Below are 25,869 nucleotides of genomic sequence, written 5' to 3' on the forward strand. Positions count from 1 at the left end.
TATATTCTGTATATAAATTTGTTTATAAAATAACGGACGGAAAATAAGCACTAGAAAGCGATTACGTGCAATGTACGTAGACAAAGGGCTATTAAAGATAATGATATTTACAAACCAACAAAACTACAGTTACCGTTTTTGACCATGAAACCCTTTACAATGAACGGATCTAAATGCTGTATACATAAACGAATGAGTTTCCATGTATGTGCACAAAATAACATCAAGTTGCATTGCTTCTTGTATTTCGTTCATAGTCTCATTGATGATTCGGATATGTTTGAAAAAGTTTTGCATACCTATACTCTAATATATAATGTTGCGACTTTAATGACACCAAAACGAGTTTGTTAGCGTTCTAGCACTATAATAGTTGAGCAGTAGTTAGAGTAGTGATAGTTCTACTACGGCTTTTCTCTCTAATATACATATAGAGTATACAGTTTTACTATTTGCATGGTATCTTCTCACTTAAGTTGCTTTTGTGTAGATAAATATAAACTCCCAGTTCATGGGTTATGGTAAATTTTGTCGGTTAATTTTATTGGCTTTGTCAAGATAACTCGATCTCGATAATTATCAAATGATGTTATTATTATCCAACTTTGGGTTTCGCTGTTATAATTATAAAGTAATAGTGTATTATAAAATTTTTTTGATAATACAATAGAGTTCAATATCATTATTCAAATTTAAAATAAACTAGTGTTCTCTTTTGCGGACAACAAAAAACATGCTAATAATTTTTATGCTTGTTTAATCAAAATATTTATATAGATTCAAAAATATGCATTCGAAATTATGATCATTATAATTGTCATTAACATTTTTAATAATTAATTTTGTCGGACAGTAGAATTAATGTATTTTTGGATTTAGTGATATTATTTTCCAATTTATAATGCCAATGAGAACATTTTGTTGATAGAGTGTACAGAGGGTTATTAAAGTTCAAAGGGATTAACGGGTGGTAGGTACGCAATTTTGCCGTACAGTCACTCGCGTTGATTACATATTTCGGTTATACTCACTCAATAAATTTAGAATATACATATCTATGATATATATCATTCCAAATATTATGCATCACATAAATTCTTTTATTGATATTATGTACGTTCTATTTTAAATTTAATTTGATGGAGTTTATTGTTCTTCAATGCACTGAATCTCACAAATATTATTGTACCTTTTTTTTTACTTAGTAGGGAACAAAACGATTTAAATTAAAGTATAGTTTCTTACATAGCTCTTAAGCAACGAGGTCAAAAGTTATGATTATCGTTTTTTAAATTGTCTTGAATAATAATTTTCAAAAAACAGTAGAAGGGGGTAAAGGTTAAGAAACATTTTCATTATTAATTTGGTTATTAAAATTTTACTGTTTAATTAAAATGACAACTGATATTAATAAATAGAAGAGTAATAATTGACGTAGGAATTTTTAAAATGTTTAAATAATTCATGATTAATGAAAAATAACTCAGTTATCAAGAGAGAGCACTGATTTTATTATTTTCCACAGAAATATTAAACAAGATAAATTTACTTAATAAAAAGTAGAGCACACCAAACGATTTCGCGCTTGAAGTGTGAAATAATAATGACTAAAGAGCAAAGGTAATAAATTAAACTAAAAATTGAATGAGAGAAATGTGTAATATTAAATTTTTTATGTTTAGCCTTAAATTCATATACATTTATTTGCCTTTCGATAATGTTTCAACGAAAATGATATAGATGCTTGTTCGTTTAGACAAAGTGTAAATTATTCTGATATGATGCCCATTGGAGAGCCGAGTATTTTACGTCTGTTGAAATGTGAAGCATCGAACAATTGTTTAGCTTTCATGTGTTTACTAACTTTTGTTTAAATTCTGTTAACCGCGAACCAGCTTGTGCTCTCTACTCTCATTCACTATAACTCTCTTTTCTTCTCCATCAACAACTAACTCGGTAATTTGAACTCTTCTTCTCTATGTATAAACTAATCCTTTGTAACTGCCACATACACATGATGTGCACACGTGCGCTCTAACAAAATATATAATATCATGTTCATAAAGTACATTTCTCAAGTTTAATTTATATATCATTTCGATGAAGCATCGTAATGTTATATACAGTACAGTAATTTCTCAAATATTTTATATTTAGATATAAATGTATTTTATGTTTCTCACAATATCTTTTATGAAATACGAAATAATTAGGATAGTATTCAATTAGCGACTAAAATATTATATGCTGCTTCACAAGCTGAGATATTTTGTAATCAATTTTTTGTTCAATGATATTAAAAAAAAATTTCACAAATAAAAATCAAACTAACAAGTTGTCATCCAATTCACAAAAGTTTGTTTTATTTGAAATTTTAAACAAATATTTTCATTAATTAGCGAGCGCTGGATAAAAATTCATGTATTATAAAGTTTAATTCTGCTTCAATGATTAAACTTTATTATTAATGGCTTGTTTTTTTTTATTATTATGAAAAATGAAAAAATATATTTTGTTATTGACCACTTTTATAAAAATCTATTTTTGAATCTGTTGTGATCTGATAAAAAAAAATTTATCGTATAAAAAAATCTATAAAAGTAATATTTATACGATTGGATATTTTATTGATAACGACCTACTGCTACCACTAACTATTGAAAATAAATACAAACAGTCATATATATTTATATACATATATTCTTTTTGTCTATTTCAATCTGCTGCAAGCAATTATTTGGCTTTGGTAAAATATCGAAATTTCTCATTCACATTTTCTCTTCAAAAATTTTGTATATATATATATGTTAAAAGTATCAACACATCAAGGCTTATTTCTTGTTGGTTATCCTTTTTCACAGGATTTAAATTTAAAATTTCATAAAAAAAAAAAAAAAAAAAAAAAAACGTAAAGCAATAAAAATAATTTGATCTGTCTTGTATATTTGCTTCCATTGTACTGAAAAAAAAAAAAAAAAAAAAAAAAAAAAAAAATACTGACAGTAGAATGAAAATGAATTTATCGTTCTGATGACACTTGTATTTAATAAAAATCAATCAATTTTGTGTAATTCATTTAAATCAGATCTCAATTAATTTTATGTTACACGGCCGGATATATATTTTTATATCTAGCACACTCAGAAAAATTGAAGACTTTAAAACATTTTGTTCATTCAGTCATTCTGTCTTTAAAGTGTTATATAAAATATTACCGTCACGTAATATTCTATATAATGTTGATAAAAAAAAATTGTTGTTTTACATAATAAAAATTCTTATAACACTGAAAGTTATTACTAAAAACTTGTTTTCAGAGATTAACAATTGACTTATTCAGTATTGGGTGCTTTTGTGACTTAGTTTTTCTCATCGATATTTTTTTTTTACGATAGGAAATCTTTTTTTAATACGTAATTCTCTTCTACTGATTAAAATTAAAAAACGGGGGTTTATAAAATTAATTATAACGTCAAATTTAAAATGGCCATACTTTGAAATTTAAATGAAATTCTATGAATCACGTTGACTTTTATCATGGTAGTTGGCTGCATTATTCACAACATAGGTCTATACCAACCACCAAAGGTATTATTTGATGGTCTATTTTATTCCAGCAAAATTGTCGGCAACTTTCTACTTATTAACGTGAACTTTTTGCTGTTCACAGCCAAACAATAACCGGGGGCTTTGTTTACTGTTATTTTGTGGATTTTACGACAGCTTTGTAGAAGTTTAAAAAGAATAACTGAGCGCAACATAAAGCAAAAACAAACGAAAATTAACAATAAAATATTATTTCAGGTTGCATGGCTCCGAGTCGACACTCAGACGATTCTCACAATCGCGAATCATGTGATCACTAAAAACCACAGGATTGGGGTTACCCACAGTGACCATCGAACTTGGTTCTTGCACATTCGTGAAGTACGCGAAACTGATCGCGGTTGGTACATGTGCCAAATAAATACAGATCCGATGAAAAGTCAGACCGGTTTTCTTGATGTCGTTGGTAAGTTATATTTAACTCTTCTATTACCATTTTAATTATTAACATAAAAAATAGTAGATATGAAACAATGGCGATAAATCATGAAAAAAAAATGCTGACAATTTCCGTTATAAATGAATTATAAAAAATTTTCCTCTAACAATTTTTTTCGCACGTATTAATTGGAAAAAAGTAATAAAAAATTATTTTAACCTATTTTTCTTTGCACGTACTGATTGGAATTAAAAGAGTAAAAAAAGTCTAACATTATTAGCCATAAATGTACGAAAAAAAAAGGCGCAGTTTCAATCCCATTAAATTCATTTTACGATCAAAGCACGCTCTCAAGCGTAGTCGAACTCTTTTTTATTTTACGTCTCCTGGCTATACATTTTTTCGTACAGTGAATCAACGTACAGGAAAAACTCTAGGGCTGATTTCACGTGGGAGGAGACCTCCAAATACCGACTATCTTAAGTGGTCTAGCTCTCTTACTGGTTTCTATACACATAACAGGCCACTGAAATACTGTATATATATATATATAAAGGAAAGATAAAAAATACGAAAAGCAAAAAAGAAAAATAAAGAAAGAAATATCTTTTATACATAACTACTACAGTTGAACCAAGTCGGCGTATACAAGTACCGGCTGAGAATTCACGAGATTAAATTGCCACGAATGGAATACAGGCAGTTTCAACGTCTCCGGAATACCGATCTTATTTCACTTAAGATTTTTCCAACACACATTTTAGATGTACACTCATAAAAAATACATTTAAAAAAAAACATCTATATACGTGGAAATAAAAAATTCCACAATACAAATCACTCTTTTTTACTTTACTTGTTGGTGCACAGAAAAAACAGATATCTTGAGTCAAGAAAATATTTTTGAAGACAAACGTTTTCGGGAACCAAGTCAAGATTTTCTTGAGCCAAAAGAATTCGTCTTGGTTGGAGAAGATTTCTATTTTATTCGAGAAAATTTAGGTCTCCAAAAAAATTTTCTTGAATCAAGAATAGTTGCCTTCAGTCGAGAATTTTTTTTTTGTGTGTGATTGGCTTATAATAATTATTATTATGAAATTTCATTTACATCTAAAATTTGCTGTTCAAACAAAACAATTACTCATGCACAAAGACGCATCATACCATATTAATTGACTTGTACATGTTCACAACTTTGATGCTCCTATGTAGATTGAGAAATGGACTCGGTAGACTTTGAGTTAACTACTCTTTGGTGTGTAATCGGTCGTTTTCTCTGTGGTTATGTGATTCAAATGCAAGTGTAGGGAAGGAAGGAAGGAATGGAAACATACTAATCCACATGTATATATTGAGAGACAAAGATGGAATACAAATAACATGAAAATGGATACCAGCCAAATATATAACATTCAATCGAGTATTTCAAACTCTCAATACAGTAACCTCAACTATCGATATTAAACTAACTATCTTCTCGAATGTTATACCAATTAAAATAATGAATTTCAAATAATCGAAATCGATATTCAATATTTCGATTTTCAAATACACCAAATTGCTTTCATTAGTATCGCAATAAAATTTATCGATAAAGTAACTTTTAATAAGTATACCTCAGTAATTTTCCTTTAATCGGATCATACTTATAAAGTTACTAAATACACAATACACCGTTTAAAATAAATGTAATAAAATTAATATTTATTCTAAATAAGCATTCAATATTTCAAAGACGCTGTAATAGCAAGTAATAATGAGAAACCAAACTCACTTTACATAGATTTCGCAAAAAAAAAAAAAAAAGTAGAATAAATTTACTCGATAAAGTGAACCTATTTATTAAACTTGTGAGTCACTATATATTTGTACACGGTAGTAAATTTTTTTTTTGTAATTCTTATATAAAAAATATATACGAAGAGTCATGAATTTTTCAAACTTACGAAAAATAAAAAAAAAACTGCAAGCACTTTTTTTGCCGTGCCTGCGATTACTTGGCGTGGTGCAGGTGTGGCGAATCGGGTATAGGACGATGAGGCTTTCTCTTTATATTCCAACGAGCGTGCTCTGCGGTGCTCCAGATTGCGTACATTTTCTAATATCATAGAGAAAAATAATGGATCTTAGAACGTAGTTGTTATATATATATACATATACATTTATACACCAGGGTAAAGAAGACGAACAAGTGCTTTGTTAGAGGAAAAGAGAGAAAAAGTATAAGTATAAGAGGGTGGTTAGTCTTTTAGCTTTTTTTATCCTTTTCATTACACAGCATAGTGACTAGTCAAGTTAGTTTTATTTTTTTTTTGTGTTTACGAAAAGTCTAGTGATGTTGTAATGAATAGTGAGATTAGCCTTCAAGTTTCTAGTGCAGCAAATACAATAGTATATATATATATGTACATGTATCTGTACTTGCTAAAGGTGTACCATCTGTAGCAGTAAAGGAGGTCGTTGGAAAAATAGTTGTGTGTACAGTAGAGACAAATTTCATGTCGTCTAGAACCGAGAGGGCCAAGTGAAAAAGACAAGTACTGGTGATTTCAATTCCGTCACGAGAATAGTTGATTCACATGGACAAATCGAGACAATACAAACACACATGTATATTGCTGCTACAAAAGAATCGGTTTCCATTGACGAGATTGTTCGTCGGCTTGTGATATGTGAACACTATTTTAGATGCTAGATGTGTAGCAATAATAAACTGAAGAAAAAAAGGTAAAAAAGTAAATATGTGTCTATAGATAGAAGCACAAATATAAACTCTTACGAGTGTAGATTACATTTATGCTTCGTAATATTTTTACTATTTCGAGATGACTTTTTTCGGAGTTGATTCTTTATATATCTATGGCTTTTTTTTACGTTGTTGATCTTTTGTTTGATTTCGATATTACGCTCTCTAGCACAGACGATATTGACACAAAAATAAATTCAAAAACAAATAAAAATGAAAATTTAAAAGAAAATAAAAACATCAGTGCCAGAGATATCGTTTTAAAGTTAAAAGTCTTAGATTTTTTTATTTTATTTATACGTTGTTTTAATCCGCTTTACGGAAAATAAAAAAAAATATAAGACGATAGAGGCAAAAAAATCCTTTTGAAGAATTATCGGATATTGAATGATGGTTTTGAAGGGGCTCAAGCCTAGTTGTCGGTAAAACTCATTATTACACGATAAGTAGTCGGCAATTTTTTTAAAAATATTATCGTAAAAAAATAAGTTATAGAGGTCTAGTATTTTGAGGTATGAAAAATGAAGGAAATAAAAGTAATGGAATGGCAGTTTATAAGACTTTTAAGGGCTATGTTCGTTACCTCTATATGCATTGAAAATTTCTTATTGTACATTTGGTTTGACGAAGTAGCCAAGAGCTTCCACTCGCATCCTCAACGTCTTGTCGGCTTGAAACTTTTCGAAATGAACAGGAGTAAGGGCAGCTTGACGGTGGGTTTCCCTTGTTGGACTCAAGATTGACGAGTTAGTAAAACTTTTAGGTGTCTTACTATACTATACACCTAACTAGACTTTGGGGACTTTGAGAAGAATATTGATGGCAAGATACTAATTGAAATTCAATACTAATTTTGTCGAATTATCTTTCGTTATTAATATAATTATTTATCAATAATGCAATATTATTAATAATAATATTACATTATTGATAAGCCACAGTCATTTTTTAATCAATTACAAAACTCGGTTCGTTATGTACGACAAAAAATTATGGATAATTTATCATTTTCTTCTGCATAAAAAAATAAACGCACAATGATTTTATTTAATTTAAAAGTTATCATAAACTTGGATAGAATAGAAATAACAAAAGTCTCTTATTGAATCAGCAGTTATGTTTCATTCATTTATTTCAAGTTTCTTATCTCAATATTCACTGTCAAACTTTATAATATAATATTCTGAATATCACTTGTTTATAAATTTTCTAAAGTATATCTACTGAAAGAGGAAAAACTGACGGCCGGACAAAGTGGAAATGTTGAAGAAAATATGCATTCTTTTGATCCTCAATATAGTAAATCATTAAGTTTTCGAATTTAACAAAAGTAAGATAATTTGTGTATAAATTTCTCTATAAAATATTATTCACATGACAGTTTAAAAGTAAAATCGTTGAAAAAATTTCAACAAAAATATATTTTGCTATTTTCGATGAGCTCGAAAATGTATTCGGAACAGTGTTATCGAGCTCGAAAACAGCGGAAAGTTTTAGGGCTGGCCCGTAGGGCCAACCGTTGCCCAGATTTTTCTTTAAATATCGAGCCTAAGCTCTAGATTTTCTATTGGATGTCTCTAGAATTCAGAGGTCTTCTAAACTAACAGTAGCACATAAAAGTAAAGGAAAATAATTTCTCTAGGAGAAATGGATTTACAACAAGGTTTTCGAGCTCAAGGAGCTGAAAGTTTTAAGGCCCGCAGGGCCAATCGAAGCCCAGATTTTTTTTTAATAACATTGTCGTTATAGTCTGCAGATTTTTTCTTCTAATAAACGATTAATGAAGTTCGAATGTCAAATAAAAAAAAAAGGTCATTTCGTAATCGTTGAAAACTCTATTAATTAAAATAAAATTTTTTTTCGATTTGCAGAATGTAACTAAAAAATTTATCTACATAAATTAGTTTTTAAATCTACAGACTGAAAAAAATCTAGTATGCAAACCTTATGGTTCCATAATTTTTTAATGCTGTCTGGAGACTAGTTAACAATATTCAGCTATCATTTGTTTATCAATTATACGCAAACTCTCTAAAGTCGGTCATTTTTTCGGTTTGCTCGTAGCCTTTGAAAAGTATTATTTCGAAAAATAATAAAAAATGGAAGTGTGTAGTTATGAACTTTAATAGCAATGCAAAAAATAACAATCCATTAAAAATTTATTTCGATAATAGCCCAAAGAACTAGGTAAACTTTTATGAAGTAAAAAATTTCTTGGCACGATATTGTTATTATTTTTTATTATTATCATTGTCAAGTGATTTAATAAAAGCAAATTGTCATCTTAGCAAATAATTACATTGAAAAGTTCGTTGCGAGTAAACTTCTCATGACGCTCATATAAAATTATAAGTTATAATGATTTGTTATTCAACACGAAATAATTTATTTATTAAAACCAATTAATTACATTGTTATTTATTATTTAACAATCTGAATTAAATTAGCTGTCATTAATTAATTATTTGTATTATACGTAAATCACAAACTCTGTGTACTGAAAATTTTCATTAATATTATATTACTGTTGTGCGCAATGTCGTATATCAAGTTCAATTCAGGGTACAATTACACAATTATAAATGGATTATAATGAATACACATATTATTTGTAATATTGATCAGATCACTCTTGAAAAAATATGAAAAACGGTTGACTCTACGGAAAAATCCCTAAAACCCCAATGTTTTCGAGCTCAGAGAGCTGAGTCTAGAGTTTCTATAGAATTTCATAGACGGCGATCCTGATTAAAATTAAGGCGTCCGATAGATGTTTGAAAGCCTCGGGAGTATCATTTTTGGATTTCTACTTTTTGGATTAGAACTTTAAAATTTTGTTGCGTCAGCGGTTTTTGAGTAATCTTAGAAAAACCAGCGACAAAAAAATTTTCAAATTAAAAAAATTTTTTTTTTTTGGTCTACGGCGTGGAAAAATTTTTTTTTGATTAACCACTTTAAGGATCGGATATGTCCACGGGATATACAGTCCAATTTGTCCACAAAAACCCTAGAAAGAGCCAGATTAATCCAACCAGCCGTTTTTTTGTTTCACTCGATCAAATTTTTGAAAAAATTAAAGGATCACGTTTTTTGCTCTGAAAAGCTAATTTCTCTCGAAGTTACGGCCTGTTGAAAATCGCCCAAAAATTTGAAAATTTTTTTTGAACCCTTTAATTTTTTCCAGTAGTGTATATCTATATAGCTTTAAGATTAAATTTTTTTTAATAAGGGTTGTTATTATTTTTCAACAAATTGTTTCAATTTATTAAAACTCATCTACTCTGCATAATTACGCTAACTACTACAACATTAACATCAATAATAACAAATGAAACTGAAATCATGAATAGTTTGAAAGCTAACATTGAAATCTACTTTTCCGTACAGCACACGGATTGATTCTATACATTGAATAAATATATATTGAACTATCATCAATTTGACCAGTAGCATCAGGTACAATTATAGTAGAACATTAGGTTTGCGGACATGATACACTACTGACAGTTTCGACAATACAGCTAACACTATACATACCTGACATACTAATAGCGGTGAATGCGCACCGATAAATGCTGTATCCAGCCAGCCTCGTTAGCGTATGCACGTATTATATTTACGTACCAACGTTAATGGTGAATGAAAGCAGTAACGATACAACAACAACAGCCAACGTAAATCTATATATATGTATATTTATTTATTTACAGATGCACAACTTTGAATTCAAATATTTGTTACTGTTTAATGTATACTCATCCAATGCTTAGCTTAAATTCACGTGTAAATATCCGACTTCCAAGTGATCTATCGAACATGAGATAAATAAACAATTTTAATGAAACATAGAATAAATAAAATAATCATAATTACTTGTTCTAATTAAAAATTTAATTAATATTATTTTTACAAATATTACTTATAATGCACTATAAAAAATCCGGAGTGAATCCGGATTGAAATTAAATCCGAATTCACTCCGGATTCACTCCGCCACTCGGAGTTCCGGAGTTTTAAAAAAAATCACTCCGCATGCGGAGTGAATTGGGAGTTTTTTTTTAGCGAAGTGATCTCGGAGTGATGTGGATTTTATTTCACTCCCAATTCACTCCGGTCCGGAGTTTTAACATTTTAATTAATTTATATTAAACTGTTAAACAGCGTGTGTGTGCAAGTGCGTGTGTGCGGATGTCTGTGGATGTGTGCGTGTATGTGTGTTTGGGTGTGTGCGTTTATGCAAATGTGTTCGTGTGTGTTTTCGGGTGTGTGCGTGTGTGCGTGCGTGTGTTCGGGTGTGTGTGTATATGTGTGCATGTGTCTGATCGGGTGTGTGCGTTTGTGCGAATGTGTTCGGATGTTTGCGTGTGTGCGAATATGTGCGTGTGTGTGTGCATGTGTGTGTGCGTATCGGTTGATCAGTACTGTAATACGCGAATTTTTATTTCGATTTTACTTAATGGAGTTATATTTTATTTATAATATTTTTAAAAATTCCCTCCGGAGTGAATTTCACTCCGAGGGGAGTGAATAATTAAAAATTCATTCACTCCGCATTCACTCCAGATTTAATCCGCATTAACTCCCCGAATTTTCTACAGCGTAAATTTCATTCAATTTGCGATATTTTAAAATTTTCCCATAAATTTTATTTGAGTAATCATTAATAATATTCAATAAAACTTCCAATTTGTTACGTCGAAACAAACCATCAATAATTAATGTACTGATGTAAATTAAATATCTCTTGATTTCAATTGAAATTTGTGAAATTAAATTTAACAATGTTATTCATACAATCAAAATTGATACAATTTAAAACAATATTCATCTGAAATACCATAGCCGACAATTATAATAATAACTTTGAGTGCTGAGGGCATTTAATGTGTATAAATTATTTCGAGGTATCACAATTTAAATAATTAAACTTCGAAGTCAATTAGCTTCGTTGGGACACCAATAAAGTAGTACAACCACATATTACTCAGACGTCGCACTGAATATTATATAATAAGTAATAAGTTGGTAATCACTTGACTAATTGGGTAAATTTGGCAATTAAAATTTTTAATCAGCCCTCTTCAATGTCCCGAGTACTTTATTTTATTTTAATTATACCAATATTCCAGTCTCTATTTTCCTAAACTTTTATCCCTGTGTAACGCTTCAAATGCACTTTATTATCTTCTAGTACTTGAATGTTTTCGAATCAAAGCACCGAGACTACTTCACAGGTACATCCAATTTGTTGTTTCCAGTTACTTATAAAAGTTGAATAAAATATTGAAAAACAAACAGAAAAAATATAGCGATCCGTTGATTCGTGGGTTCTTTGAGCTGTTTAATTTACCTCTATCTACTGTAGACATACTATAAAAAAAAATGTTGTTTCTAAATCCTCATGTATTTGAATTAGCAATGAATAGAAGCTCGAGGAATCTGTATCACGTACACTCCATACTATTTACTGTAGGCTGTCTACTGTGGTTTCACATTATCTGATAACTACTCCAGTACTTATCCATTGATGGAGTACCTGTTGGAAGAAAAAAAAAAAAAAAAAGAAAAAAAAACATATGCATTGAAACATAAAATATCAGTATCAACTTTTATGCTCTGTTTTTAACATTTTTCGATATCGATATTTCTTTTGTTCCAACATTCACGGTTAGCATTGCCATTATTATTATTATCATTATGTATTCATTATAATGCAATATTATTATTTTTATAAATATTTTAAGAGTATTTCATGTACTCTATTTTATTGTGGATATTTTTTATATCGAGCGGCTTGGTGGTATTCGGAATAGCGGGCGGCTTAGTCGATATAATGGTTTCTAGGATTTCCCATGTGAAAACAAGTTACTGCGTTTTCAAGCCACGAGGGCGAGACTTCAGTGTCCATTTGATATATCGTGGAATTGTACTTTTCCTCGTGTACCATTGGATTCTCGTTGCTGTTGTTGTGTAGTAACAACTGCATTAGTAGTAGTAGAATCGTGGTGATGATGATAGTAGTAGTAAAAGTATAATAATAATAACAGTAATACATACTGTGTTTCATGTGTAACACACCCGTCGGGATAAAAGCATCCAATACAGTATAGTGTAGTGCAAAATATAGTTTTATCTAGCATCCGGGCTCTTGCTAACCCATCAAGCTTGCAAATTGGAAGAAAAATGAAAAACCAAATAACATGAGCGATATACTACAAATAAATTTGTAAAATCCTTCTATCTCTCCTTCTCTCTGAGAAGAACAAATATTTCAATATTCATAATATAACAATATTGTTATTTAAGACGAAATTAATTTTTCTAATGTGCATAAAAAAAAAATTTATAAATTTTTCAAGGTGTCAGTTGCCTCAAAAGGGGTTCATACTTCTCTCTCTATTGCACTCAAGCTTACGAACGGTACTATCTTTGTTGCACTTGTGCAGTAAATGGAAGCTTTGGCCGAGTTTTTCTCTTAAACAAACGGATATTGTCAAACAATTTAAGCGCACTTCGCGCTTCAGTAGTGCATCAATTTGCGGTCTGTATTTTGTATTTAGAGATTTTGTTTCCGAAAAAAACTCAGCCGAAAATATCTGATAACCCCTGTTAAGTTCTCATGTTGGGGTTGATATAAAATAGTATATTGTGTGACAAGAGATGAAACAAAGCGATTTCAGACAAGGCCAAAGTTGGCTGACATCACCCGCAATGAAATAGTGTTTGATCTCCCGAGTCGAAATATGAAACGTAAATTGAACTTTCTTAACGTTTTAAACGTAAATTGAATGTTTTAGACATTAAAAACTCAATTTGACAGCTTTCAACTTATTCAAAACGTAGATTGGAGTATCATAAATCGAAAACGTAACTAAAACCTATTTAGACTTACAATAAGAAAACATAAGCATACCAAAAAATTTTTTCATCGATTTTGTACTCCTGGATTATAATCACGTCAATTCCTTAAAATTTTGTCGTCCTCCTTTCTGGCTCTTAAATAAAAAATTCGTATTTTGAAAAAAAAATTTTTTCAGTTTCATACTTCTACACGGAAAAAAAATTCACGGATTTTTTACGATTTAACTATCGTAATTTTCATTATATAGTATTGTAACGCTGGACTATAAGTTTTCAATAATAATTTTTACAATAGACTATCGTAATTTTTATTTTATAATTTATACTACTACCTGAAAGAAAAAATCAGATACTATAGAGTAAATTATACAAGTTGTGTTAACATAAATTCTAATACAACTATCGTAAAATGAATGAGTCGGTAATGTAGAATTTCTTTAAATATAAAATAATAATTAGAAGTCAATGGAGTAAAATATATTTTCTTAAGAAAGTAAAACTTATAATTAATATAAAAGAAAAATTTATCATTTGGAATTTTTTTTTTTTAACATTTAAATTGAGAAGGAAAATACAATCTCGAAATAAAAATAAAACATGTTTAAGTAGTAATAATAAAACATTTATTTAATAATTTTTCAAATATATTTTTTTGGTACATATAAAATTTATTATTAATTAATTTAACTTTATCAGTTATAATTTCTCATCAGATTCCGAAAGTATTATAATTTTTTCCTTTTGAATAAATAACTCATTTCGTTGTATTCAAAATACGCACATGTAGAAAATTAAAAAAACCATAGGTGCAATTTTTTCGAATACTTTTTTTCTATAATTTATCATTTTAAAAAATATCCAAAAATTATTAGGCGTCTGCTAACTTCAGTATCATATAGAAACGTTAAATGTCCATAATTTGAGGTTATTGAAATGTTTTACCTCTCGCAAAGCCGGGTAAAATTATTCATGGTCGACAAATGAAGAATATCCTGTAACAAAATTAGGAGAATTGAATTTATCAAAAAAAATAAATTTTCATTCTTTTAGAATCATTTATCCTATGACCATAATACTATTAAATTTTTTATAAAAATAAACTTCATGTCCAGATAAATAATTTCAAAACGAACGATATACCCACAGAATATTCAGTTTAATAAAAATTAAATAGTATAAATTATACTTACACTACCAAATTATTATATTCCATAATCTATGTAGGTTTGTAATGAAGAAAGCACAGTTTTTTTTTTAAATTTCTTATTTACAATTGTCCAAAAAACGTCATGAAAAATAACCTCTATTTCTGCACTACACTGTGGATAAAGATGAACTGATTTATAAATATATATAGTTGAACCACAAATAATACAGACAAAGTAGATGTCATCATTTGTATATATATATATATATATATACTCACACAAGCATCACATCATGGTATTGTGACATTTGTCTTTCATACGGAAACGCTTCAGATGGCATATACTATACCATGTCAAAAAATTTACAATTCAACTATCGTAATTTTTGTGACTTGTATTGTAAAAACATAGAGGCAGCACTGTAAATTAAGAGGAAGAATAAAAGAATAAATATTATAATTAAATCTCATTTTTTATTCTTTTACTATTTACGATAGTAACATTGTAATATTTCTTATTGAATTTTATACAACAAGCTCTTAATAAAATTACGATAGTGAATAGTAAAAAATCTTTTACAAACTGTAAATTTTCGTATCATATATTTGAAAGTTACAGATAATAAAAGTATAGTCCAGGATTACGATAGTAATATTGGAATTTTTCGTCGAATTTTTTTTCCGTGTATCTAACACTATTATATCTTTTCATATATTATGATATAAAGGTTATGAAAATTGTGATTACAAATATTGAAATAAATTAATTAATGTTATCATTAAACTAAAATCATAACTCATGAATTTCCAATTTTTTACGAACCAAAATACAAAAAAATCCTTCAATTTACTTTCAAAACGTTTAAAACGTCAAAAACGTTTAACTTACGTCTAATAATTCGACTCGGGCTTATATCACACACAATATTTTGTATGATTACCTGTTAAAGAACTTAAAGTTATAATATCAGCAGCCAGTCAGAAACAAGTTAATTTACGACCAATGGTGTCATCAACTATTAGCGTAAGCGTAAATTGTCATTTGCAATTTATAATCAAGCAGAAACTATAAATACTGTATATTATTTACACATTTTTATAAAACTTCATCACAAAGTCAGAATTGTCATTCACGTAAATAAAATTAAAGGTCTGAAATTACTATTAAATAAATTACAAGTATCAGAGTTTAAATTATGAATGTCTTTAGTCAGCGGGCAGAAACATGATTTAAGATAAACATGAAAGATATAACAATAAATTGATATATTAATTTTAAACAAATCTGATAAAAAAAATTCATAAGACTGATCTCAAACTCATCAGAGCAAAAAATATGTGTCTTCAAAATTATAAATTGTCAGGGTTTAATACTTCATTTGATTACATACATCTTTATAAATATATATAGAAAAACTTAATGCACGGAAAGAAAATTATGGGAAGTTTTGCTATGCATTATGGGAATGGTTCCCATAATGGTATGGGAATAGTACCTATACTACTATAGGAATGATTCCCATAATATTATGGGAACCATTCCCATAATGGTATGGGAATCATTCCCATACTATTATGGGAATAGTTCCCATAATATATGGGAACCATCCCTATAATATTATGGGAACTATTTCCATAATGTTATGGGAACCATCCCTATAATATCATAAAATTTTTTTTTTTGCACAATAGTGTAGAAATTTCCCAAAATTTGAATTTTCTTGAATGTTTTGTGCTGACAAAAAATTATTGTTAAAAATTTTAAAGTTTTTTTGCCAAATACGATTTTTTTTTCAATGTTTGAATTTTTGTTTTTATGTTTAATAATATTTCTGTGTATTGTAGAAGTGATTACCACACTTCCTTAAAATAATTTTTTCATGATATTATGGGAACCATTCCCATAATGGTATAGGAACCATTCCAATTGCATTATGGGAATCATTCCCATAATATTATGGGATTAGTTCCCATACTATTATAGGAACCATTCCCATAATATTATGGGAATGGTTCCTATAATTTATGGGAACGGTTCCTATAAATTATAGGAACCATTCCCATAAATTATAGGAATGATTCCCATAATATTATAGAAAGTATTCCTATAAATTATAGGAATCATTCCTATAATTATAGGAATCATTCCTATAGTGTTATGGGTATCATTCCCATAATTATAGGAACTATTCCTATAATTATGGGAAACATTCCTATAATTATAGGAACCGCTCCCATAATTTATGGTCGTAATTCCTATGATGGTATAGGAAAAAATTTCACAAAATTATGGGAACCGCTGCCATAATTATCTTTCCGTGTGGCTTCAAAATTTCAAAGCAAGTAAATTAAATTTGATGACACTTGTATGGTGAATGTAATAACAAAACAGAGCCTAGAGTATACCATAGGAATATTTATAAATAAAAATATAGATATAAAACTTTTGATTGCTCTCTAAAGCTTGTACGAATTCCTCTGGCTCCAATAGATCATTTATTCTATTTTATTATTGATTCCATTTATATTTGTTAACAAATATTTTTATTTCCCTCCATTGTCTATTACTGCATATATTCGTGTTATTTTTTGTACGTTTTTTCTCAGTCTTTTTTCTAATCTATCTCCCGCAGTCGATCGTGATTAATACTCCTTTTTCATGTACACTTTTCACTTTCGTTTTCATTATTCAAAAACAAAAAAAAACCAGTCAACACACAAGAACGAACGAATTTTTAATCACAGAATAAAACGGCTTTGTATCGCGGCATCGATAACGAAATACTGTATTGCTGTATTGCTTTCAACGCAGTGTAGTGTACTGGATACACAAAATTATATTCAAAGCTCATAAAAATAATAAAAGTTACGTCCATATCATTAAATATTTTATTTACATATATATACTTCTTTATTAGTTTTCATTGATAAAAAAATAAAATTCTATCCAGAGCTAACAGAATCATCGACATAGAAGTATTTTATATTCAATGTATACATTTAAAATTTATAAACATTTTTCAATAAAGAATTTAGGAAGGGATGAAAAAGCCACTGCTCTATATTTTTATGTGTCAGCTGAAATGGGGGTCAGTTCGACTGGATCCTGACGGAAACTGACCCCAGATTGATTCGAGAATACAGCCAGTGGTAGTGCGGTGTATAGCAAGCGCGGAAGCTGACTAAGTGTAGATTGGGATTGGGTTGAAGTGTGGGCAGGTGGCCACGAATATGTGTGGGAATATTGTATAGAATATTATCGTAGTGCATGAAGTATAGAGTGAGAGAAAAGAACTTCCTGGTATCGTATATAGTATTCGTAAAAGCAGGACATAAAATACACCCATATATCTATATATGTAGAAAAAGAGAGTAGGAATGCAAGAGATCGGCTTTGACCAACCAATTCAGCATCGACTATACGAGCACTCAACCGCAAATCGAGTTCCGGCCAAAGGGGGATCGAAATAAAATCGGTCTTGTTGCCGCCATGCCGTACCATCAGCCGCTCATACTCTGGAACGTGTGGATCCCTATTCACATCATCCTCGTATATTCCTAGAACTAGTACTAGTTCTAGTTCTAGTGGTAGTAGTATAGTTGCCTTTAGCAAGACCTTATCCGGTGCGAGGAACGTGTTTTAACTCTCCCTCCATGCTCCCACCCCAATATATGCCAGAGGCGCTCGGAAGTATGGGATAGATTGAGCTGGTGGGTTTCAGGGGATGATTAAGAGAGACACGAGGCAGCTTAATGGTCGCGATGACTACGAATAGTGGAAGCTCGCGCGTCTCTATGTCCTCCATGGCTTTATACTTAACTTAGCTCCCACTTTCACTTCCACTTCCGCCGGATACAATGTTTCGCGTTATCATTCTGCTTTATTACGGATACTATGGTACACTATGCTACGCTTGTGAGAGAGTAGACTGATTTATGTTTGGGTGTGACCTTTTACTTCTTCCCTTTTATTTTTTTCTTTATCGTATTTCTTCCGTTATGTTCTTTGCGTACAATATATACCTTCACTCATACGACTTGCAGGATGCAGGGGTTACTTGAATAACATGCTATAAATGTCGAGCGAGGATATTAAATGGTGTCCCTGACTTCTGGTTGATTGTTTTCTTTGCATCGTCTCCTCGTTATTTTAAATTTTGCTTCGAGATAAGCAAAAATAAATAATATTATTTTATATGGGGATATTATCATACCTATTTCGGTTCATTTCATGCATTTATCGATGAGTTTAAAAGTATCTTTGACATTTCGTAAGTTAATCTTATACGTTTAATTAAATTTGAAACTCCCGTCATCCTGGTTAGTGATCAAATATCGACTTCTATGACCATTTCATATAAATCTATATATAGTCAAATTCAATTGATTTTTAAACTCGTACTTTATCCATTCAGTAGAAACTGTACATTACTCTCTAAACATGAATTAGTGAAAATTAGTGAATATTCACTAATTCCAAGTGCAACCCGAACCACTAATTTCAAAAAGTCGTTCGGTTGGCACTCAGCATTAGTGAATATTTACTTATGTCACTTATTCATGTATAGAGAGTACGAAAATAAAATTTAATTTCACTTGTAAAAAAAATTAAATTCTTTTTTTACGTAGTATAACTTTGTGAAAGTTATTTTTGATAAAGCAGAAAATTTTTGAGTAGTTCAAAACTGAAAAAAATTAAAGAAAATAGAAATCGATCCATCATAAAAAAACTGTTTGAAAAACAAAAAATGCCGCAAAATTTTTCGGGAAACTCTTTTTTGCTCAGCCTTCTCTAAAATTTCTTTCTACTTGCAAATGTTTAAAAAGTAATAATTTAATAAATAATTTTATCAATCACAATTTGACAAAATTAATTTGCGTTGCTATATATCATATAAGAAGATTAGTGATAATGATAATCGATTGATTGACAAATCATCGGAGATGAATTATGATTAAGTAATAAGGGATCTATTCAGACAGTGTACATATAATTATGATAATGTTGATAAATTGATTAAACTCGTTTTATCTTGTTGCAGTACCACCGGATATAATCGATCACGAGACAAGCACAGACATGGTTGTACGAGAGGGTAGTAATGTAACACTACGCTGCTCAGCAACCGGGTCACCGTCTCCAAATATCACCTGGCGTCGTGAAGATGGCCAGATATTCCTCGGGAATGACCAGAAAGGTTCGTACGTTTTACATACAAATTTACACAATACTATTTTTTGTAATATTTTATATCAAATCCCATTTCATTCAATAGAACTTGTCATTCAAAGAAAAAAAATCAATCGGAAAATGTCAAAAAATAGAACAAGTTGAATGAAAAATAATTAAATTACACACCATTTTCAATCTTTATTTTAGATTTAATATACTGTAAAAGAGGTCGCTTTATAAAATATTGAAAAATATTGTATGACGTTGCAAAGTTGTAAGATTGTGAAATAGTCTCGTAATCCGTTTGCTACAAACCAGAAGTACTTTCCCCGTATATTTGCATTGAAATTGGCAAACAACCGTTGGGTGCATGCGTCCATCCAGTTTTCCCCCGAGGCAACAATATGAATAAATCGGCATACTCACATACTGTCTATTTCCATACACTCAATACATATATTCCCAATTATAAATGCGTGAAATCAACAAATTCACGTGTCGCTATAACGACGGATATCAAAATAATAAATAACGAAGTATAAAAAACGTCAATAAACTTTATTCAATTATTCGTTTCAATACTTTGTTTATTTCAACACCATATTTTTATGGTACAAAATATTTGAACTGCTAATTAATTTTACAGAAATAAACCGTAACTTACGTACAGCAATTATTGTAATTTATTTGTTCATATATGAGTATTTATATATATATTTGTTTTTTAAAACAAATATAAATAAAACGATATAAAATTGGAAAAGATAGTGAGCGAAAAAAAAAGACTAGAGCTATTTAACGATTGAATTAAGTCAGGACATTAGTTTTACGGTCTGTGAGGTTCGCGTGTAACGTCTCTGACATAATGAAACTAAAGCTATATTCAGCTTATCAGTTATATAGAGCAGACGGGCAAAACGGACAGCTTAAGAAATAATGATTTAAATGACATTTCTTTATTGTCTTTCTTTTGAAATTAATTCGTATCATCCTCTTTTAAAAATGATATATTATAATATATTTATAAACATGATTTTTGTTTATGAAATTTTATTTGCTTGGCATTTACTAAAAAATAAACTGTAAAAAATTTTGATTCCACCGTGTGGTGTGAATGATTTCGTATGAAAATTTTCAATACCGCCGGCGTGAAAGTTATACGATACACACCCGGGTCAAAACATCTAGCCTCAATCTAGCCTCATCGAACCCAAGGAAGCCTCAATGAGCCTCAAATAATGCTCAAAGATCCTCAATAAGCCTCGCTGAGCCTAGTCTCGACTATGTAATTTAAATTCGATTAGTATTATTTGAGGCTCTTTGAGGCTTTTTTAACATCATTTGAGGCTCAAAATGCTTTTTTTACTCAGTGAAGTTGGATTGAGATTTACTTGGGTTCGATGAGGCTAGATTGAGGCTAGATATTTTGACCCGGGTAGTGTTAAATTTTTTGTCGTGTTTATTAGAACGATTACACCGCCAACAGTGTAAATTTCAAATACTTACGTTAATAAAATAATTAATTTATTAACTTCGAACCATAAAATAGCTTATAATGCTCGTATAGATATCATTGGCAAAGCTTTATACATATATATACACATAAATCTATATTTATATATATATTCATTTCAGTAATAAAAATAGTTATTGAGTAATTTTTAACTATAGATTTTATTATCGGATAGTGTATGAGTTTTGAGCTGATCTTCGAGGACCATTTTCACATCGAATACTTTTTACAGTTTAGATATTTTATAAAAATTTAATACTCATTCATACTTCGTCGATAATAAGCATTGGTATTGTAGTAAAATAAACATTGTATTTATTATAGATCAATTTCGACAAACAGATTAAAACAATAAAACAAAGAATTGTTTTTTATTTTTTCCTGAAATTTAATGGTGGTTTGCATATAAATTTAGGTAGAAACTTAGTATGATTTACTGTACAGTTTGTGATTAAAACTATGAAAAAAATAAATTTCAGAAAACAAGTTTAAAAATAAAATTTTAGATTCCACATTCTGCCGGGCTCTTCTACTCTATATACATATATATAATACACACATATATTCATTAGCGATAGATATGTCGGTATAAATGGAATTACATCAGGAATTCACTTGAAATTGAGGTCAATACTCTCACCGTGTACTTTATTAAACATGTACACCCTCATTAATTAAATCTCACAATTAACTCAGCGCATTCCTTTTACATAACATACACGCAGAGAATTTTATGGGATTTTTTGCATACAAAAATTTATAGAAAAATTACTATAGTCATAGTAACATAAGAACAGTATGGAATTATTGTACAAATTACCGATTCTGTAGAAATTTTTAAAATACATCGAACAGAATTTACAAGGTGCATTGTAATTTTGACAAAGTTGGTATAAATTTAATCTGTTGCTTTGTCAAAATTACAATGCACCTTGTAAATTCTGTTCGATGTATTTTAAAAATTTCTACAGTATCAGTAATTTGTACAATAATTCCATACTGCCCTCATGTTACTATTACTATAGTAATTTTTCTATAAATTTTTGAAGCAAAAAATACCATAAAATTCTCTCCGTGTAAACTACACTCTAAAACCAAGTGTGTAGTCGAAATTAACACACTTGCAAAATAACATTGAAACGCTATAAGCAATCTATAGATTTTTAACATTTGATGTGTGTTAAAATAATACACTTGTAACACACTTGGTTTTAGAGTGTATCTAATATTCTACAAAATATTTTTAGTTAAATTTGAGATCAAAGCTTCATAATTCCGTGGAATTAATTTCTTGTGTACGTTGATAAAACGAGTATCTAAACTTCAAAGTTCTTTGTGATCCTACATTCTTGATTTTAATGATCCCACAATGAAGTCTAAACGAAATTACAAAACAAAAAGAACAGAGCTTTTTTGTGCACTTTGTCTGCAGTACACTCAGTTAGTAAGACAAATATTCGAGCGGATTTAATTGCGGTGAACGTCGACATCCTCAACTTACGGATAAGTAAACTGCATTTAATGCTGTGTGAAAATTCGTGCTGAATCAGTGTGCTCTGTATATGGTTTTGCCAGTTAACTACTTTAAACAAACAGCAGATTTAGTGTGGCGGTAGCGTGAAAGCTTAATATATCTACAGTCCACTCGCAAAAAACACAATCCTTTGATTCATCTGTGCTGCTGTCGTTGTGTCAATGCAAACTGTTAAACTATTGATTTATTCTATTCTTGTTAACTTTATCAACAAATATATATACACATTCACATTTACACAACCTCTTTGTCATTTTATCCTCGTTAAATTAACGCAGAGGAATACATTGAATTCTCTTAATGTTTTAACATAAAATGAAAATATTTTTAGTCACAAGAGTTTAATTGTTCGAATTAAATATTTAATTAATCAATTTACAGTTAAAAGTGTCGAGGGATCGTATTTACGAATAGTCAAAGTTACTCGTGGACATATGGGATCATATTTGTGCATCGCGTCGAATGGTGTGCCGCCTTCAGTCAGTAAAAGGATCATGCTAATTGTTCATTGTATGTATTAACTAATTAACTAATTGAATAAATAATCAGATGTGCGTGTACAATTATATATAAATATATATACGTACATATATTAAATTATTAATCAGTTAGTAGCAGTAAACCTTCTAATTAAATAAACCATTTTTAATTTATAAATCAGTTTCACCGATGATATGGATACAGAATCAACTGGTTGGTGCTCGAATTGGCCAAATGATGTCACTTGAGTGTTTGTCAGAAGCATATCCTAAGTCAATAAACTATTGGACGAAAGACAAAGCTGAAATAATTGCTCAAGGTAATTAACATAATATTTCATTTTTAATTCACTTATGGAAAATTTGAAAAATGATACCCCAATAGCTAGCGATGTAAGGCAGAGAAATGCTCCGACTCATTTCGCATCACTACGCAGTTCCTTAAATTTATTAAGATTGATAAAAATATTTCATCATAACGTACGCAGAAAAAAAGACTTTTTGGCGCGAAAAATATTTTGCATTATGAATTGAAGATGAAAATTTTCTTAGGACTAGAAAAAATTTCTCGACGCAAGAATTTTTTTTTGTCTGTTCCAATAAATTTTTTCTTTCCACAAGAAAACTTTGTATCGACCCAAGAAAATTTTTATTTTCAATTTAAAATGTGAAAAAATTATTGGGGTGAATAAAAATTTATTGTGCCAATAAATTATTTTTTTCTGTGTAAGGGGTAACGGTAACCAATTTTTAATTCAATTTAATTTACGAAAAAACACTGGGAACCTAAAATGTAGACTTTAGCGTTTTGTAAAACCTTAACAGAGGGCTAGAAATTTCTTATTTTCAAAAATCCTTATTCGTCTCCGAGAAAAATTGGTTTAAAATTCTCATTTATTTTACGAGTACAACAAAAATAGTTCCGTTTATTTTTCTGAGTGTGAGAACGAGGTCCAGTCGCGTATCCCCTTAAGCAATTTTTTTTCATTTCATTAGAAATTTTTTCATGACAATAGAAAACTTTTCCCAGCTCTTTGCAACGCAAAAATTCAACTAGCTAATTCGAAACGTATTTTCACAATTTATCATTTATTTCAAATTCTTTATTACCCGTAAATAAAAAAAAAGAGAGTTAACGATCAGTTAAATGTATTATCTTTCATCATGAGTTGTTTATAGCGATCAATATTACTTTTATTTGTATATGACTGCTGTTAAAACAGTATAAATAACAATCTGGACGTTTCTGCTTCGAAAATTAATGTAATTAATTGTATGTACAATAGGGTATTGTAAACATTTTGCCCTCTTGTTGTTTTAAACGGATTACATTTCACGTTCATGTTTACGATATAACTAAGCAAACAGATTAGAGGTACGATAGCCGAAAAAGCACTTTTGTTATATTCACTAATACTGTAATAAGTTTTATTGATCAATTATTACTATCATTATCGTCTATTATTTCAATGAAACAAATGTCACAAAGATATTAATTATTACTGCATTTGTTGATCATTATCATGGTCTGGGTTCGATTCTCATTTCGGGCTATCTATATTTTTCTCAATTTATCTATAAATTGTCTTATTGAGAAGGTTATTTCTAAGTTTAGGTTTCACTATATTTAAAAAATTAGGGGAAATGGATAGGAAAATCCATGATTATCTTCACCCATCATCCATCCTGATTCATCCTGATTCATTCTCATACATTTTCAGTAAACGGTTCAAGTTTTCGTACTTGAACGTAGTAAATTTCTTATCCATTTTTTCAAATATTAATTTTTTCTTCCATTTCCCCCAATTTTTTAAATATAGTGAAACCTAAACTTACAATTAAGCTTCTCAATAAGACAATTTATAGTAAATTGAGAAAAATATAGACAATCCGAACTGGGAATCGAACCCAGACCATGTCGGTATCACGCCCAGTGCTCTACCAGTTGAGCTATCCGGTCCTATACTATATTACGTTCAATTTGATCTATAACTTATTGAGCCACACCGTCCATCGTACGGTAATACACCAATTTTTAAATATAGTGAAACCTAAACTTACAATTAACCTTCTTAATAAAACAATTTATAGATAAATTGAGAAAAATATAGATGGCCTGAACTGAGAATCAAACCCAGACCATGATATTATACTCAATAAAAGATTGCAATCGAAATCGGAGTAATTACGGATTTTATTTAAATCTAAATTCACTCGGAGTTCCAGAGTTTTTAAAAAAATTAATCCGTATACGGAGAAAATTCGGAGCTTGTTTTCCAGCGGTGATTTTGGAGTGATCCGAATTTCATTTAAATCCGCATTCACTCCGATTCAGAGTTCAAATATCAAATAAACTCCTTTTCGGAGTGAACTTCACACACAGGGAATTAAATAAATAAACAGTCACCCGCTCCACATTCACTCCGGATTG

The 25,869-nt window shown here is 29.7% G+C and overlaps 1 protein-coding gene across 1 annotated transcript in view; it reads left to right on the plus strand.

Moving 5' to 3' along the window:
• LOC130667587 (limbic system-associated membrane protein-like) overlaps window positions 1-25,869 on the plus strand; it is a 119,539-nt gene that overhangs the window by 75,496 nt on the left and 18,174 nt on the right. The window contains 4 exon segments of the mRNA XM_057469251.1: window positions 3,805-4,012; window positions 19,782-19,937; window positions 23,341-23,469; window positions 23,621-23,758. Coding sequence (XP_057325234.1) covers window positions 3,805-4,012; window positions 19,782-19,937; window positions 23,341-23,469; window positions 23,621-23,758 — 631 coding nt within the window.

The sequence above is a fragment of the Microplitis mediator genome, chromosome 5 (assembly GCF_029852145.1).
Source record: "Microplitis mediator isolate UGA2020A chromosome 5, iyMicMedi2.1, whole genome shotgun sequence".
Taxonomy (NCBI): domain Eukaryota; kingdom Metazoa; phylum Arthropoda; class Insecta; order Hymenoptera; family Braconidae; genus Microplitis; species Microplitis mediator.